At 37.7% G+C, this 17,362-nt stretch overlaps 1 protein-coding gene across 2 annotated transcripts in view; it reads left to right on the top strand.

The window, feature by feature from the left end:
* Window positions 1-2,992: 2,992 nt before the first annotated feature.
* Window positions 2,993-17,362, top strand: part of FIGN (fidgetin, microtubule severing factor) — a 127,990-nt gene continuing 113,620 nt past the window's right edge. Inside the window, exons 1-2 of one of the 2 annotated variants that reach the window (XM_023516352.1) lie at window positions 2,993-3,162; window positions 3,928-4,097. In XM_023516352.1, coding sequence (XP_023372120.1) covers window positions 4,073-4,097 — 25 coding nt within the window. In that variant the 5' untranslated portion in view covers window positions 2,993-3,162; window positions 3,928-4,072. The remainder of the gene's footprint in view (window positions 3,163-3,927; window positions 4,098-17,362) is intronic. The other variant, XM_023516353.1, reaches the window with a different exon arrangement.

Raw genomic sequence — 17,362 nt, 5'->3', positions numbered from 1 at the left:
ATATGGTGACTGCTAAAATGCTATTTAATAACACCATGTCATGAAGGGGAGTTTTATTAAAACAACAAAAACAGAAATACTGCAAAAACAGAGCAATGAATCTCTGTGAAAAACAGAGTCAAGTTTTATTTTCCTTTGCTCAGAGTCCTCAAAGAAAAGCAACTTTTACCCATAATTAAAAGAAAACAAATGTTAGAAGTAATCCAATGACAATCTCCCTCCTACATCTTACCATTTATGTAAATCTCATGATGTATGTTTGTTACATATGCTAGAGCATGTGTGATTTTAAACAATTTTGAAACTCTGTGTAAAAACAGGCAATGCTCTTTCCAGTACTTTCCTCATGTTTAATGATGGATTTTATAATGTCTATTTCAAATAAATATATAATGGAATTAGAGAAAGTGCTAGTTATTATCCGTTAATAAACTCCTGCTGACCACGCTTTTTCTTCCCCTTTTTATGGAGTTAGGGTTATTTTATTTTAGATATTACAAGAGGATTGCTTGAAGTTGGTTACCAAAATACATACTTTTTGTACTCAGTAGGTATTCTAATACATGTTTTTGAATTTTGATTTATGCTAGGAACTATAAATTCAATACTAAGAATTTAGTGTGAAAGGTTGATGAGCTCTGAACTTTTTTAACAAACACGGACAGAGCAGTTTTGCCTGAATCGCACAGAGCATCTGCTGTGTGTCCACAGGGCTTCTGGTTGTCACTCCCCACATGGGCAATAACCCAAGTTATGAGTTCTTCACAGTTTTTTTTTTTTTTTAATTCATCTGTACTCAATGCAACAGTGACCCTCAGATATTTTCCTATACGTATTTCTTTGTAGTAAAATTTGATGAACAACTTTTCATAATATCATTTTCAAAGCTATCTCATAAAATATAACTAAAGGGGTTTCAGTGTTCTCTGCTGAACCAGAATAAAGTTCTTCTGTTTTATTTCGAAGCCTAGTTGGAAAAAAAACAAAATTGTACAGAAAGGTCAAATCCATTCCAAACAGAAATCTCATTCCTTAGAAATATTTTTTAAGATGTTGAATCACTTTTTTTTGTCTTTTAAATTCTGTCATCTGCCTCGATTTAACTAAAATATTTTTTTCTTTCTGTGTTAGCTAAATGCATCCATTCAAAGGTAAGAAAATCATAAAAGGAGAATGAAATTAATTTCAAAGTATAGATTTGGTGTTTTTTTAAGAGCTGGATTTCAGCATCTGGAGAGTTGCAATTTAGTCTATTAAATCTACAACAGAGAAGCTGGGAGGAATGTGAACCCTGTTATGAGGAGGGTCAGTCCTAAACAAGTACATTTTCTGTTCCAGCCTTCAAAGGTAACATTTTCAGTTGGATAGGCTCCTGGTCGAATATATAATTTGCCTCTTGCATTCTTAGCTTAGTTGAAATATAGAGGACTGGAAGTCCACCAGGCCAAAGTATAAACTCACCATTTATCTATTAAAGTCATATTTAATGAAAAGGAAGAGAAATTATTACCTAACTCACTCTCTTTCTCATTACGATTCCTAAAGAACTTTGCAGGGCACATTATCTCGTAGACATCATGATCAAATGTTATTGTTTGCTTTATTATCTCAGTTGGATGGTTGGCTAGTCTAGAATGAAATAGGTTGAAGGCAATACTCTCAGCCTAGAAGTCTGAATGAGGTTCCCATTCAAATGATCCTGATTGTTTGGGGGTGGGGCGGGGTGATTAGTAAACCAACTGAGCTTACACTGCATAGTAAGCGTCTGGATGCAGCACATTTACATCTAACAAGAGACCCCAGAAAACGTGTGTGTGTTTCTTAAACCTTATGTTCCGAACAAAAGGCTATCTCAGCAACAGACAATCAGCACTGCATTGCTCCCTGGGATGCGGGCAACACACTCAACTGCACATTTCATTCTTTCTGAGCTCCCAACACCACAAAGCCCCCACTCTCTTCCCACTCCTGGGTCCCCAGATTGCTCCATAGTGGGGGGTTGGGAAAGCAGGAGCCTAACGTCCATGCCTGCGCACCGCAGCCGGCCCCCGGCCCCCGGCGCTGCTTTCCCTCGCCGGAGCCGCCTGGGGGAGGTAGGGAGGGGAGCCCGGAGCTCTAGAGGGGACCGCACACCTAGACACTTGTGATTTTATTTATTCCCAGGGAGGCGGGGGAGGGGAAGTGGTTCACGCGATTTCCCCCCAGAAGTTGCCTCTTCTAGGCAGATAAAGTCATTTTCCGGCTGGTGCGGGGGCCCCGGGGAGAATGCGGGTGAGGACCTAGTTCTTGGGGCTAGGTCCTGCCCTGCTCGCGGAGGGGGTGGGGAGGTGGACGGACCGCAGCTGTCCAGAGGGCTCGGCGCCGGCGGGGAGGGGCCCGCGGGCCGGGGCTCGGCGCAGTCCCGTCCCGGGCCCTCCCAGGCCGGCCGGGGAGCGCAGGGGCCGGCCGGTCACGCGTGGGAAAGAAAGGCCCCTTCCCCCCGAGGCGTCGCTCTCCCTCCCCGCGCTGGACCGCCGGAGGGTGCGGGCAGGGAGAGCTCCGAGTCCTCGCGCGCGTAATCATGACCTCGGGGCCCCCTCCGGGCCGCGCGAGCGCGTCGGCGAGACTGGGCGGCCGCCGCGGCCCCGGCCGTGTAACATGACCCGAGCGGCCGGCCGGCCGGGCGGCGCGGCCATTGAGCCCTCCCTGCCCATGAATCTCTGGCGCGTCTCTCGCCGCTCGCCTCCCGCCTCCCTTTCTCCCCCTCCAGCTCCGCGGGCTCCGTGCGCCTCTCCCTCTCCCTCCCGGTCCTCCCGCTGCCCGTCTCTCGCCACTGCCCGCCTCTCGCCACTGCCTCCCGTCTCCGCTCCCTCACGGCAGCCTCAGTCTCTTTCTCCCTCTCTCCTTTGAAAACTGATCTTTGGCTCTTAGTGTGAAAGTGATTTGAATTTGGCTCGGCGGCGCTCTGCGCCTGCGCCCAGCCTCTGGCATGCTGGCTCCTTCCAAGCAGCTGTTTTGGGTTTGAAATTCCAACATGGCAGAGGCTGCAGTCCGTCTTCCCTTCAAAAACTTGGAATGATTTCAAATCATAGGCACCTTCACTTAACCCTAGCTTCCATTCATCAGCAAACACATCGGATCGATGCTACGCTAACCTATCGGGTTCTCTCCCGGCGCGTCCAGGTAAGAGGAGCTTCGTAGTTTTCTACCATCTGTTTAAATTTGTTTTTGTTTTATTTTTAAAGAATATAAATAGATCCAAGAGCTGTAATAAAAAGAGATCTTCGAGTTGTGCCGTAAACATTAAATTTAATTCGCACTCGTTTCTATTCGGTACGCCAACCTGCTGTCTAATCTGTCTGTTCAAAGTAGCCCTGAAACATTATAATGCATATTTTTGCTGCTTAATCATTGTAACAATAGTATGGGATTAAGAGTTCGCTATTGCAAGAATCTCGCTTTTCGCTATATTGGGCTCACTTATTACTATCTTTTTACTTCAAAAATAAAAAATAAGAAAGCGGAGCCATAGGGTGGGGCTAGACTTTCTTCGGGAACTAACTTCTAAGTAAATAAGAAGTGTAAATAAGAATCTTGCACACACACAAAAAGTTGAGGTTAAATTGCAATCTCGTGGCTGGGGGAACGAGAAAATGTCAGAAGATCGGTTGCAGAAAAATGTAAGCACATCATCTTGGAGGGGGTACAGCGTGGTGGGCGTATTGTTGGCAAGGGACGGGAGAGAAAGATGTATAATTTAATGGTATATACAATCCACTGATCCTATTACCGTCCTCCCCGGAGCTCTTGTTAGTTTCAATGGGAGTGAGTGAAATTGACATGGACTTGCATTCCTGGTCATGTGCTTTTTTTCCTTTCTTTCTTCTCCTGTGATCTGAGATCCCCTTTTTGTTGATGTTGCTTTCCCCCTTAATTATATGCATGTAGGTTAAATGAATACCTGACGAAAGGGCCCACGTTTCAAGGCAGTGACATTTGATAGCTGAGAGGAAAAGTGGCTTTAATGAAAAGCAACCTTTGGAATTCCTGCTTGTGAGAAATCCAATTCAGCTTTTTGTGCTGCCAGCAAGAAATGATCAGTAGCACCAGTGTTTATGGTATGTCAGTTTTGGAATTTATTTCCTTTGCATCTAAATAGGAAAGACAAATGAAATAGTATGATAAAACCATTGAAGACTGCTTGGGAAGCCGATGCTTATGGTACATGATTTCTCTTGAAAATATATGTGTGTGTTTTAATCTGTCACCGTGCTGCTTTTCTTTTGCTATCACTTGTTTATATATTTCTGTTTTGATTAATTTATTACTTGAATCCACTTTTATTGGTTTTAGCTGTAATCCCGAAGTTGCATGTTACTAGTAATGCACTATATAACCGCTGAAGTCAAATGGTATGTAAATTAGTTAAACTCAGTGTGGGGGTTTTTTGGTGGGGGGGCTGGGCAAAGAGGGAAGAGGGCGGGAGTGTGGGGAAAGATTACCAACTAATGAAAGTATCTATGTACACACACAGGAACAGGACTGGATGAAAATTTCTTTTTTTCCACTCCTTCGGTCTTTTAATGCATTTTTGACTATCTGCTCTCTCGATAATTGCACTTTGTGGAGTAATCGGTTCTTCTGAGTGTTTTGTTTTGTTTTGTTTTAGGTAAGTGAAGAGGTTTCTTTTACATGAAAATAAAACACATTTTTTGATTGCTCAAAGTCTGTAACGTCTTTAGGAACAGTGGTAGGTTTTTTCCCCCCTTACTATTCACTTGTCTGCCTGTCAGCGCTTTTTACTTTTAACTTGTGACAGAATTAAATAATCAGGCACTGAAATTGACTTCGTTTGAAATCGCTCTTTCCTCTTTCTTTACAAAAAAAAAAAAAAGGTCAGTTAAATGGAGTGAGAGGGGGTTTTCAATAGCTCTTGTGGCAATGCCGTGTGTACACTTTGTGATATTCAATTAAGACTAAGAGGGGGGACAACAACAACAAAAAGATGTTAAGTATTTCGCATAAGCAAGGGATGTGACCACTTTAAAACTGTTTTTTTTTTTTTGTTACGTCTACCCCACCACCATCAGTTCTTCCTGAAAAGAGACAGAGAAGGAAAGAGAAAATATGAAAACAAAAAGGAAAAAGAATAACAGTGAGTCCAAGCTGCCAGGGGTCTGTAGTGTGTCCGTGGTCACTGCTCTCTCCTCACACAAATGTGAATACGAGGAAAGGGGGAACGAGACCCGTTGCGCGGCGACATGCACTTCTGGTTGGACTCTGGTGACTATTGAGCTAAATACACAGCACTCTTACACGATAGGAAGGATTTCATTGAATTTTGCATTTGGAACTTGTTGACTTTGAAGCGATCAATAAGAAGACTGTTTATTTTAGATGCACATAATTTGCCCTGAGAAATGTTTTAAGGAGGAGAGAGCACAGCTTTTTTTCCCCCGGAGCTGTTGGAGCGAATGGGATTGCCAGATGGGTGATTTCCCTCTGTGATGTTAAAGCTGTAATATATATTCAGAGCAGATTGGGCCGCTGCCTGTGATGAGGAGGATATTACATTTATAAATTTTAAATCGGACAATGTGCTGAGAGCAGAAATTGGATGGTTTGTCCACAGTATTGATACTTAAATGTGATTTCTGGATACCAGTAATAATCATCATTGCAATAATACGGAAAAAACAAGCTGGCGTAGACAGTCATATAATTCATGACATTTAACAGCAGATTTAAGTGTGTAAATTGCCTCTCCTTAAGTCTCTGCTTTCTATTAAATAATAGTCACGTAATTTATCTCCCTGTGTATTTAAATGCCCGATGTGCAAATGATGTTCACTTAGGAGCCTTGTAACCCTACGCTAGAATTCTGGGGGTGAAAGTTTATACACATACATGTCTATAAAGTAGACACTTGTGTACATGCACAACATGACATTAATGGCTCCTGTTTTCTAATTGTATTACTCTGTTATTTTTAGATTTTGTTTGTCTCAAATGTGTGGCCTAAAAGGAACCAGAGCTACCAGCCTAAAAGGCTGGAAAGTGGGCAAGTGCTCACACTCTGGCAGCTCTGCTGTTGCAAATTAAAAGTGTGTTGTGGTCAGGAAATGAAAGCTACAATGTCTCTTTTGAACAAGTCGTTTATCAAGAGAAACATCTATCAGGGACTGCCTTGTCACATTGATCCTCTAAAAGTTAGGTTCGAGGTGGAAGCTGCTTTGATGTTTTTGATCCTAAATTTAATACAACAGGAAAAAAAGCGAGGATATTTTGACCAGTATAGATTTTTTAAAATGTTGCCTGGACCAAACAAGATCTATTTATTAGTATTGCGTGATGTGTGAAGTTTTCTGGACACAATAGTTGAAAGGTTGAAGGGAAAATCCCAGCCTTTACAAATTGATGATTGTTAAAATACACATTTATAATACTTCCAGTTACGTCCGGTTCCTTGGTGCATAGGGACATTTTGAAAATTGATTGTTCAAAAGGAAAATTATTTTGAAAGAGTAATTTGGAAGAATATGCAGAGAATCAGAGTTTTTCATTCATTCAAATGTTAGAGTTACCCTCTTTCCTTCTCTTTTTCTCCATTATTCTGGTCTCTTATCTCCATTATATTTGTAACCAATTAGCTTTTTTTTTTTTTTTTGTAAAAGAAACTTTTTTTCTATAAAAACCATGTCCTAAAACATGCTTGCACACATCATCTCTGTTTATTAATTGTGCGTGTGTGGATGATTATCAATATAAACTACATGGACTCACAAGTCCTTTGGACTTTCATTTTAAAAATAGAGATATTAGATGAAATATGCCATTTATTCTTGAGCACTGAATATGTTGCCTTATTCAGAATTAAAAAGTATCGTTAGGAAAATTACCAAGTGTTGGGGGGAAAAAACATTGTATGAAAGCAGTTAAAAGCAGCCTGCTTTATTTTTGGAGGCAAAAATATAAAAGAAGTGTTCCCTCTTAGAAAAAGAGTTTTTGAATACTTGTCTTATACTGCTTGTGCCTACTTGTTATTTCATGTGGGTCTGTCAAATAAGCAGAGTGTGGTGAGAGTTTTGAGAAGTGTAATACTTGTTAATTAATCATGTCTGAAATGAAAGAATCATAGCAGGGCAATAAAATCTCATTGTTGTTTTCCTGGAAGAGGGTAAGCCTTCTGTTTGGAAGCTGGATGTGTGAGTTGGGTTGCTTTTCTCTTTTCTTAAGATAGTTTATAGACTCTCTGGAATTATTTCAAGAAAGATCTTTTTTTAAACCAAATATTTTTCTTTTTCATGACGACTGAATCATAGAGCTTCTTAAACCTGTATTAGATATTTTCTGTGTTAAAATACAGGGTTTTATTCTGTAGTTATATTTAAGATTTCTGCAGCTGAGTTTCCAGTGCTGTTCCCCCCTACCCCCCCATAAGTAGAAAATCTTTTTTGGTTGTTTTTTATTCATGTTAGGCAGGAACTTTGAAAATCTTTTTGTAGGCAGGTACTTCTGATAGACCTATAAGAGAGCAGAAATGTCATTAATTACTTTTAGATCATACAAGAATATGACCAGAGGGGAGACATGAAGTAGTATTTCCCAGAATCTGTAGGGACAATCTGTATTATGACTTGGCGTTTCTAAGAAAGTTAAATGACCAATTTTATTGTAGATAATTTTTTTTCCTGTGTTTCAGGTCGTCACCTTTTAGAATGTGTATCTTGCTTAGTTCATGTATAGGGACAGATTCAGAAAGTTTGAGTGTCTGCGATGTTTTTCAGGATTTTCATTTCTAAGTGAAGACAGCTATGCTAATGCTTGCCTGTTTTTGTCTGTGTGAGTGTTTGGATGCCTTGAATGATTGCCTAATTAAGTAATCAGTTTTAATGGTCTAAAATCAGCAGAATTACTAGTTGTATTTGAAACAATTGCAGGCTTTTATGGTTTCTACTTGCTAGTTTGTTCTTAGAACCTTGGCTTAATAGAAATATTTGATGTTTTACCTCTGATCGATACATTCTTGAGTATACATTTCATATATGTACTACTGATTTTAAAGTGCTGCATTCATTGCTGGAGAGCTAATAAATTTAATGACCAGCAATTTAAATGGATTTATAAAATTTGGATTGGGAGAAATAATTCTGTAGACATTTGTGTGGAAATATTGATGTATGCTACTCATCGATAAAACTTGATTAATCAGCATATATATTTTGTTCTGGAGTCATTGATAAGCCAGAATAAACCTATGGTACAGAAAAATGATGCCGTTTTTTTCCTCTTGATTAAAACAATCTTAGTATAGGTGTCTCTTTTGAGATATAAAAGAGCTAATATTTTGTTAACATCATTTGAACTTAGAAATTATTTTTGGGTACCACTTGCAGGAGTGCACGTCCCCCAGTTATTCCACCTTGCAATTAACACACACACACACACACACACACACACACACACACTCGTGGATTATGCCTAAATTTTTGTTTATTAATAATGGAACGAGTTTTGTTTTTTTTTTTCAAAGACTGTGAAGAAATAGTCTGTTTAGCAAGTGGTTTTTATGGTTGGATTTTCTAATTTTCTTCCTTTTTCTAATCTTGAATTTTTAGGATTAACTTTTTTGTTTAACTTATGCTAGAAATTTCAAGCATAGCTGCTTTGACGTGACTGCAGATTACCGATCTCATTGATATTTTGGGTGTTATCATTTAAACGGTAGTTTTACTCAGGATGTTTCCTAAAAGAGGCACAGAGGCACAGATGGAAAAAAATAAGGAGTAGGGAAGAATATGGTCAAAATAAATTGTGCTGATAAGTTTGAATAGAATCAAAGGCAGGGGGATATGGTAAGTTTCCTCAGGGCAGAACTGCAGGTGTCTGCTCAGAAGTGTGGCCTGTCCATCCATACCTGTTGACGAGAGTATTCTTAGCTGAGAGCCTGAGAAGGCAGAAAAGATAGGTGATCAGAAACCATCAAAACATGAGATATCATATGGCACTTTCTGTTAATAATATTTACATATTTTATGCAACAAATCTGCTTGTTGTCTTGTTATTTGAATATTGGCACTTTATTTAACATTGCATATGGTGGGTGGTTGTTTCAGGGTGTATCAGAAGCAGTCAATCCAAAGGAGAGTTTCAATTTAGATGTATTTATGTTAAATATATGTATAAATGGATATGTTTGCTCATATTTTAGCTACTATGACTTTCACAAAGCATTTATAGTATTGCTGCTTCCAATCATTTTTAAACTGATACATCTTAAAAGTAGAATGCATGATTTATTATATGAAGGCCCAAGGTTAAACTTTTTTTTTTTTAAATCCCTGCAACCCAGCTTAAGTATATTTTTTTGTGCTGGGAAATCATTTATAGGAAGTTAATTTTTTTATAATCCTGGAAAATTTGCTTCTTGTTAGTATTGTGTTCTCACTTTTATCAGTGGAGTAGCTTTTATTAAAATAGTTATTAGGGGTATATAATTTACAATAAAGATGTCTTTGCTGCAGATTATAAAAGGCAAAATACTTATATTCTTTTTGCCAGTGTCTTAAAATTGAGGATACCTTTGCTCAGTTTCTTTCCTTTAAGTTTTGGTACCTGCTGATATTTTGTATCTTTCTTCTGTTCTACTTGTGGATATATTCCAGGCAAGAAGACAGAAATATATATTACTCCACCCCCCCAAAATATCTTTTTATTTTTCATGATTCAACTGATGCTTGCCTTCGTCAGTTTGATGCTTTTTAAACAGCTGACAATTAAATGCCACGCACATTGTGAAAGTAAACTCATCAGAGAATGGGTGACCTCTACTTTCGTGTGGCAGTTCTTGATGAAATATTATTTATGGAGGCAGTAACTTCCAAAATGAAATTTAAAAAGGGGTGCACTGTGAAGCCTTGGGTTTCTGTGTGTTGCTGTAAACATTTTGCTGTTCTTTTGATTTATTATCCTTCCCATCAAAAAACACTTCCACCTTCACCTAGGACCAGCTACATAATTTCTGGGGCCCAGTATGAAATTAAAATATGAGGCATCCCATTGAAAAATTAATAATTTCAATTCAGCATGAGCAGAGCATTTGAATGCAGGGCCCCTGTGTGCTGAGGCCTGTGTGCCTCCACAGGCGACTTTCTTCCCCACCTACAGGCTTTTATCTAGGGCCAGCCTTCTGGTTTCCCCTTTGGACGCTGACTATTCCATAAATATTCCATGTGTCTCTGCCTAAAGAGATACTAAGGCGAGTTAAGTGAGAGAACTGATGGGAAAAGGGACCATGGGGAATCTCCCACTCTTTCTGTGAATTGGGGACCAGAATATTTGCATTTATCTTGTGTCTTCCTGTGCCCGATAGTCCTCTGCTACATCACATGTATGTTTGTGTAAATATTCTTCAAAGGAATTTTATGTTGTTTTATTTTTTTAAGTTGTTAGCATACAGGTACTTTCTTATTTCTCAAGCTCAGAATTAGTGGGCTAGCTGGATTTCAGTGAAATTTGTAGTAAGAGTCGAGGAGGTTCTGCGTTGCCAAGCACCACCTCTCTACTCTCCTAAGGTTGAGGCACAAATAACATAAACATTTTTATATAGAAATCTTAAATTATCTAAAAATATGCAAAATTCTTGACCATTAAAAAATATAAAAGCCCAACTCAGGAGTGACAGGGAAGAAGGACAGATCCCAAATCAACTTTGTTACAGTGATATCACTGTTACTATTTTGACTTTAGAAAGTGGTACTGTAGCTATCTAAACATGGGGTGACTGCTGTGTTAAAGAGGGAAAGGAATTCTTTGATGCGGTAACACTAACTTTACCACCTATTGTATTGGAATTGTGAACTTTGTTTCTGAACTTACATTACAGTAACCTGTCTCTCCCTGAAAACAATGACCATACAACTTCTTCCCTCCTTTGGTTCGAAGATTCTGTGCTGATGGGAGGACAAAACATTTATATTGTTGCTTCCCGAGGTACTTCTCAATGAGCTCAAACTTCCTATCTCAATACCTAAAACTAAATTTTGAAGCCAGGCGGCTTTTTCAAATCAAAACTGAGATATGATGGAATGAATGTCCAGCAAGTACGGATCTGAGTGCACTTGAAGTTGCACCATTTATTTTCAAAAGATATTTCTCACATCAGATGACTCTGCCAGGAAGGGAAATATCAAAGAGCTCGGGAAAAGTAACTATTCTTTTATGTAACCCAAGACTGGGGTGAGGGTGGGGGGCTTGAAAGATATTTTTGAGGAAGAGAAAAAATGGAACTTATTTTGAATGGCTTGTTAGACGTTGTGTGGAGAAATGCTACATATGAAATCTTCCGAGAGAAAAATCTTTGCCCTGTGTAATAACAGGACGTTGCTCTCCGAATGGATAATGCACTTTAATAAAAGGAAGCTCAGAAATAACTATTAGAATAGTGTCCCGTTTAATTGAAAATTTACCTTGCCGTTTAGGAATCTCTTATATTAAAGGCATTGCAACTTGAAATAGTTTTAACAGGTAGTTAGCCACAATTCATATTTTTAATGTCCCATATTCTATTTATAGTTTCTGTAGTATAGTTTCAATTGGCACCTTTTCCCCCTAAGTTAGTACTATCCTTTGGTATGTTGTGTTTTTATATTGACTATTTGGCTTTATGAGTAAAAATGCTTAAACCAGGAATCTGGGTGAAGATTTGGCAATATAGTTCACTGTTGTGCCAAAAATAGCTCTTTTATTTTTCATCTGTTCACTTCTCCCTCTTTACTTCAAATGGAAGTGAACTGAACTCTTCTTCTTAGATCGTACACCTCAATCATGCTGAATTAGAAATCTTAATTAGGCATGATTCACTGATTTTAATCTTACAAAATCATTATTCTGAAGAGAATAAAAAGATCCCCTTAAGATTACAGGCATTCTCATTACAATCCCCATTGTAAAATCAAACAAATGCTATTAAATAAACAGTACTATTAGTTTATATGAATAACGGTTCATACTTTTGAATTTATGTATATGGAAGAAGAAATAAGGTTATAGATGAGACAGTCTTACTGTTTGCAAACTAAGTGCCTTTGAGAAATTTTACTGCTATGAATTCCATGCATTGAATCTTTTACATGAAAATTGCAGTTTTGATTATCTAAATGGAATATGCTCGTGTGCCTGTGCACAGATACATTTCTTTGTGAAGGTATTGATGTCAGGGAAGCTTTGGGTATTTCTTTATGAGTAATTAGGTTAACGGGGTTAGTTAGAAAATGTATCCCTTCCTGGAAAATGAAAAATTACATTCAAGGAGAGGTAAAAGAGTAGAACATATTCATGACTTTAAGTACTTAAAAAGATATTTTATGAGTCATTTTTAAAGAGTAATACCCAATATGTAACTTGTTAAGAATAATTGCCATTTTTACTTTTTAAAGCACATCTCTATTAAAACTGACTTTCTGTTCAGGACTCACAAATCTGGAGTCAATTTTAGCCCCAAATTACAAAAGATGTGGGTCTTACTCCCCTGCCCTGCTGTGGTATCCTTTGCCAGTAGTGTCAGTACACAGTTCTTTTTTAAAGAGATATTTCCATTTGCTTTATTCACAAGATGAAGCAACATTTGGGGGAGGGTGTACTGATAGGACCCAAATGTGTACATTGGGACCCTGAGGGCCTGAATCCTTGTCTGACAAACTTGAAGGAGAAAACATCACCAGCTTTGAAATTTTATGTGCTTATAGGAATAGTTCTTATTCTTTCTCCATGAAGATTTCAAATGTATGATGAATGCATTGTGTTCCCTAATTGGAAAAAAATATGTTTTATATGATTCTAAGAAGACCAGCAAACCAATTTTTGGTGTGAATTTACTCGTGGATAGTAAGATCATAGGATCTTATTCAGAAATAAATATTTAGTCTAAGCCAGTATCTCTTTAAAAAGGGAAAAATCCTGTACATGTGCAAAATCATTTTGGGAACATGGGTGTGACGTCTCTGTCAATAACACTTAAGCAGTTAAAGTATTAGGAAAAAAACCTTAATATTGAAAGTTCTTTATTATGTTTTGTTCTTCGATAAGTCCTCTGTGAATAGACATAATACACTGATACTTGTTTTGTTTGTTTTTGGATTTTTGTCTTGTTTTATTTTGTTTCAGCATCAAAGTAAAAAGAGCTTATGGGAAAACTGTTTGATACCGTTTATTTTTAAAGATCCCCAGTGAGGACAGTATGGCATATAGTACAGGTTTGTTTATTACAGTGACGAGTAATCACTTTTGCAGTAATCACTGCAGCTTCGCCACCCTGTATTGATAGTTCCTTGAAATCTACCCTCCGACACCAAAGTGTCACTCAGGTGTCAGCTGGGAGGCATTGCGGATGTATGACCCCAATACACATGTATACCTACATACACCTTTAAAAAATATTCATGTATATTTACTAACAGCCAGCTTTCCAGCCCTTTGCTTAGGGCTAAGGGGAAAAGGTTTTCTTCCATTTTGCTAGTTATATATACTCACCAAAAATCTTGGTCTCTCTCAACCATCTTCCCACTGGGCTATACAGTCTTACTCACCTACCTAGGTACTATTTTGAAGGGCTCCTTCCTTCCTCCCTCCCTCCCTCCCTGCACGGTTGTTTATTACTTGATCATCTAGAAAACAAAATTTCCCTAGAGCCACTAGAATGAGATATTTAGAGCATGGTGAGGAAGTTTGAATTAATTAAGACAATATTAGGCTATGTAGTGGGAGAAAACCGCATTTTTTTGTCATGGACAAACTGACCTTGGTAAAAGACCACTTGTAGGAATGGGGGAAATAGCTAAAGGGAGAAGAAATTAGGGAATGTTGTTGAGGCAAAGCTAAGGTGAAGGACTGTATTCGTGTGGCTCTTACTAAAAATGATACTGGCAGTTTTGTAAATTAAATCCTAATATGATGTGAGAAAAGTGATCACTTAATACGAGTCACTGACTGGTGCACCTTGAATAGCATGCAGCATTATAATCTAAACAAACTATTGTGTTCTCCTTTTTAAAAAATGACGGCTTCTTTAGGAAATCCTGAATATGTGGGATTCGTGAGCATATAAATTAAAAGAGCTATTGCTATTTTTCTTCCCGTGATTTGAAAAAGTGTGACAACATACATGTTTAAAGCTGGTTTCTATTACTCTTAGACTGTATACTCAATTAGCTTAGGCCACTAATGAAGTTACAGAAGAAAAGCCACAGAGGATTGTTACATATCTCCTTTAAGGCTGCTTTTGGAAAACAAAGTACTTAACAGGAGTTCAAATCACAGAAGTAGATAATGCTTTGATTTTATTTGAGCAAAATTTGTTGATCAATTTTGTATCTGCTCTGTAAATGCTAGCTGTGCCTTTGTCACACACACACACCAAGACTGCCCAAACAAAGCACAATAAAAAACTTGCCTAAGCCCTCCCCTAGATCAGTTAGATGGATATTTGGGGGGAATGACCTATTTCTTTTAAGCTCTTTGGATAATGCAAAGTTAGGATTGAGAACCTCTTTGAACCAAAAGCTTATACGTCTCATGAGATTTTAAACTTTTCACCTTTTAAAAAATATATATTTTTCTGGTTTGAAGTCACAAAAATAAATATATCTATTCAGAATTGAATACACTAATGTACTAGAGATAGTTTACCATCTGGCTGAAGTTCAACCACTTACCTTGATGCTTAAGAACCTTGGCACGATGCTGGTTGAGAGTCCCTTAGGAAAGTGACAGTGATGAAGAGAAGTGTCCATAGAAGCCCACAGTCCACCATAGGAGTTGCCTTGGGTAAGTCATTCAACCTCTCTGAGCACCAGTTTACTTTTTTATGAAAAGAGAGTTGATTCAATGACTACTACGATTTCTTACAATTCTGTGTAATCCATGACTGCTTTGTCATGGACTAGTGAGCTTGAATAACTTGGAACTTTGCTAGTTGCCCATGGCAAATGAAAAGATTTTTGTTTTTTCTTTTGAAAGCTCCAGAAATTGTCTTGGAAACAATGAGGAAATCTCAAGGACCATTTATCACTTTGTTGAGCCCTTTGAAGGGATGGTATGCATTCATTAAATATGCTTACTAATTGGTTGCCAGCGAACATGTCAGCAATTCTAGTATCTTTAAGAGTTGATGAGTATTAGTTAGTTAATGCTTTAACCCCATAAGAGATTTAAATAGACTGACAATGAGATTAACTTAAAGCAGTGGGGTTAGGAACCTCAAATAGGTTAAAAAAGAAAATACAGACACACACACACACATACACACATATATGTACATATGAACATCAGTATGAAAGTTGGATTTTTGTCCAACTGGAAGCAAGCCCCTCTTTCTCAGCGACTAGTCTTTTGTTTGCCTTCTGTTTACTCTCTGGCATGCTGTTTCTCCACCTGTTGAAATCCTACAAGGACTTCAGTATCCAGGTCAAATGTTGCATCATCTACGAAGACTTCCTTGAGCCTAATTAGGATCCATTTCAACATCTATTTAATATTTTCTAAGCACTTTAAAAATATCTCCTTTTGATCATTTACCATCTTCTGTCTTCTACTATGTAGATTGCTGGGTATTCGTGTTTCTCTTTTATGAAATCTTCAATTCCTTGAGAGCAGACACAGCTAATTCATTTCTATTTTTAACTTCCTCCACATGTATTTGTAATACAAGAGCTATAATAGGTGTCCAATAAATGTTTGGGGAATTAAATTGATAGAAATGCAGGAGACTGTCACTTGGTTAATCTTTTATTAATATTACTTTAAAAAACTGAAAGATACTTTTAAAAATATTTAAAGAGCAGAATTATTAAAATTGTGGATTTCATTTAAAAAATTGAAATTTCTATACTCTTTATGTAATTTAATTACCAAAGAAAGACTTTATAACCCTAAAGAATAGTTTTATAATTATACGCCAAAAAAGGAGTTACAGCTATTAATTCTATTTTTGTATCTGTACCTAGGAGAGCATTTAAACTATTTGATAAAAACAACATCCTTATGCTATCTTTAAAATCTTATAAAACACAAATCTCTAGCTACTTTGATTATAGGCAGTAACACAGAGCTTTCACGCACTATGCTGTCTGGTTTTTTCCTCATGTGTTTTGAGTCTGAAAAATTTGGGAGTGCAGGATTATAAAGATGCTAGAGTTTGAGACTTCCAGATGAACTTCCTACTAACAGAAAGTTGATTGACAATTGGTTATTCACCCTTTGGCTGAACATGTGAAATCAACACCTCCCAAGGAATTTCTTTCTATTTTGTCTCTTTTCTGATAAATAGGCAATGTGCAAATATGTGCCGTATCAGTGCTCAAAACAGATTTCTTTGGGAACATGATGGTACTTGGTGGGGGGGAGGGGGGCGGGGAACATATGAGATGTGAGCTAGCTGATATACAAGTGATAAGGTAGCTTATCAATTTTAGTTTGTCAGTGTCTTTGGTTAACATTTTAAGTGGCATCTCTTCATTTTATGTTCAGCGTCTGACAGTATTATTTTGTGGGCAGTAAACAGTTGAGCTGGTATCATACCCAGTGACCTTGTCTCCTAGGGGTTCCATTGCTTTGCCAGTTGGGGTGTGTGCTGTTGGAAGGGTCCGTTTCTTTCTCAACTGTCACTAATGTTACAATAACTAGCTTTATAAAATATTCTAAGGGAAATTTCAGTTTGATCCTATGTTGAAATTGTAATGTCTCAGTCGAAAGTATTTTACAAGGTTTATATGCATTTTTTTACTAGATCAGAACTGTGTACATTGCTGCATTTGTGGGGTACAGTGTGCCGATTTTATATACAATTCTATTTGTGTTTTTAAATCTAAAGATGTATCAGAGAAAAGTACTTGTTCACATTGCTTCATGGAAAAAAAAAAAACCCCAGAAAAAATAAAACAAAGACACTATTGTCATTCTTTTAAAAACACAATTTTACTAAGACAACCTATAACCTTTCCTGAAAGCTCCCTAGTTTACTTCCAATTTAGGCTCTTTAGAGCTGAAAAGTTCTAGATGCTATCTTAGCATTTCATATTGAAATCTGGGTTGATCTCATATACTCTATGTAGAAGAAAATAACTTGCAGTGCTGACTGTTGAATCTGTACCATCAAAAAGATGTGCAAGTGAGCTACAATGGATACAGTTTGCTTAGTTAATTGCATAAAAACACTGCACCTTTAACAGGAAAGGACAGTACATTGTATATAGAACAGTAAAGATTGTGAAACAATTTGTTACAAGTAGCAAAAGCATTTTCGCAGCTTGACTACAACAATGAAGACCCGTTTTTTTTTAGTTCCTTTGTTAAATTGGCTCTTCTGGTTTTCTAGAAGCCATTCCAT

This window comes from Otolemur garnettii, unplaced genomic scaffold, assembly GCF_000181295.1.
Source record: "Otolemur garnettii isolate 467f Iridium unplaced genomic scaffold, OtoGar3 scaffold00090, whole genome shotgun sequence".
NCBI classification, from domain to species: Eukaryota; Metazoa; Chordata; class Mammalia; order Primates; family Galagidae; genus Otolemur; species Otolemur garnettii.
Note: the sequence above shows the minus strand (reverse complement) of the source record. Positions and strands in the feature narration are given on the sequence as shown.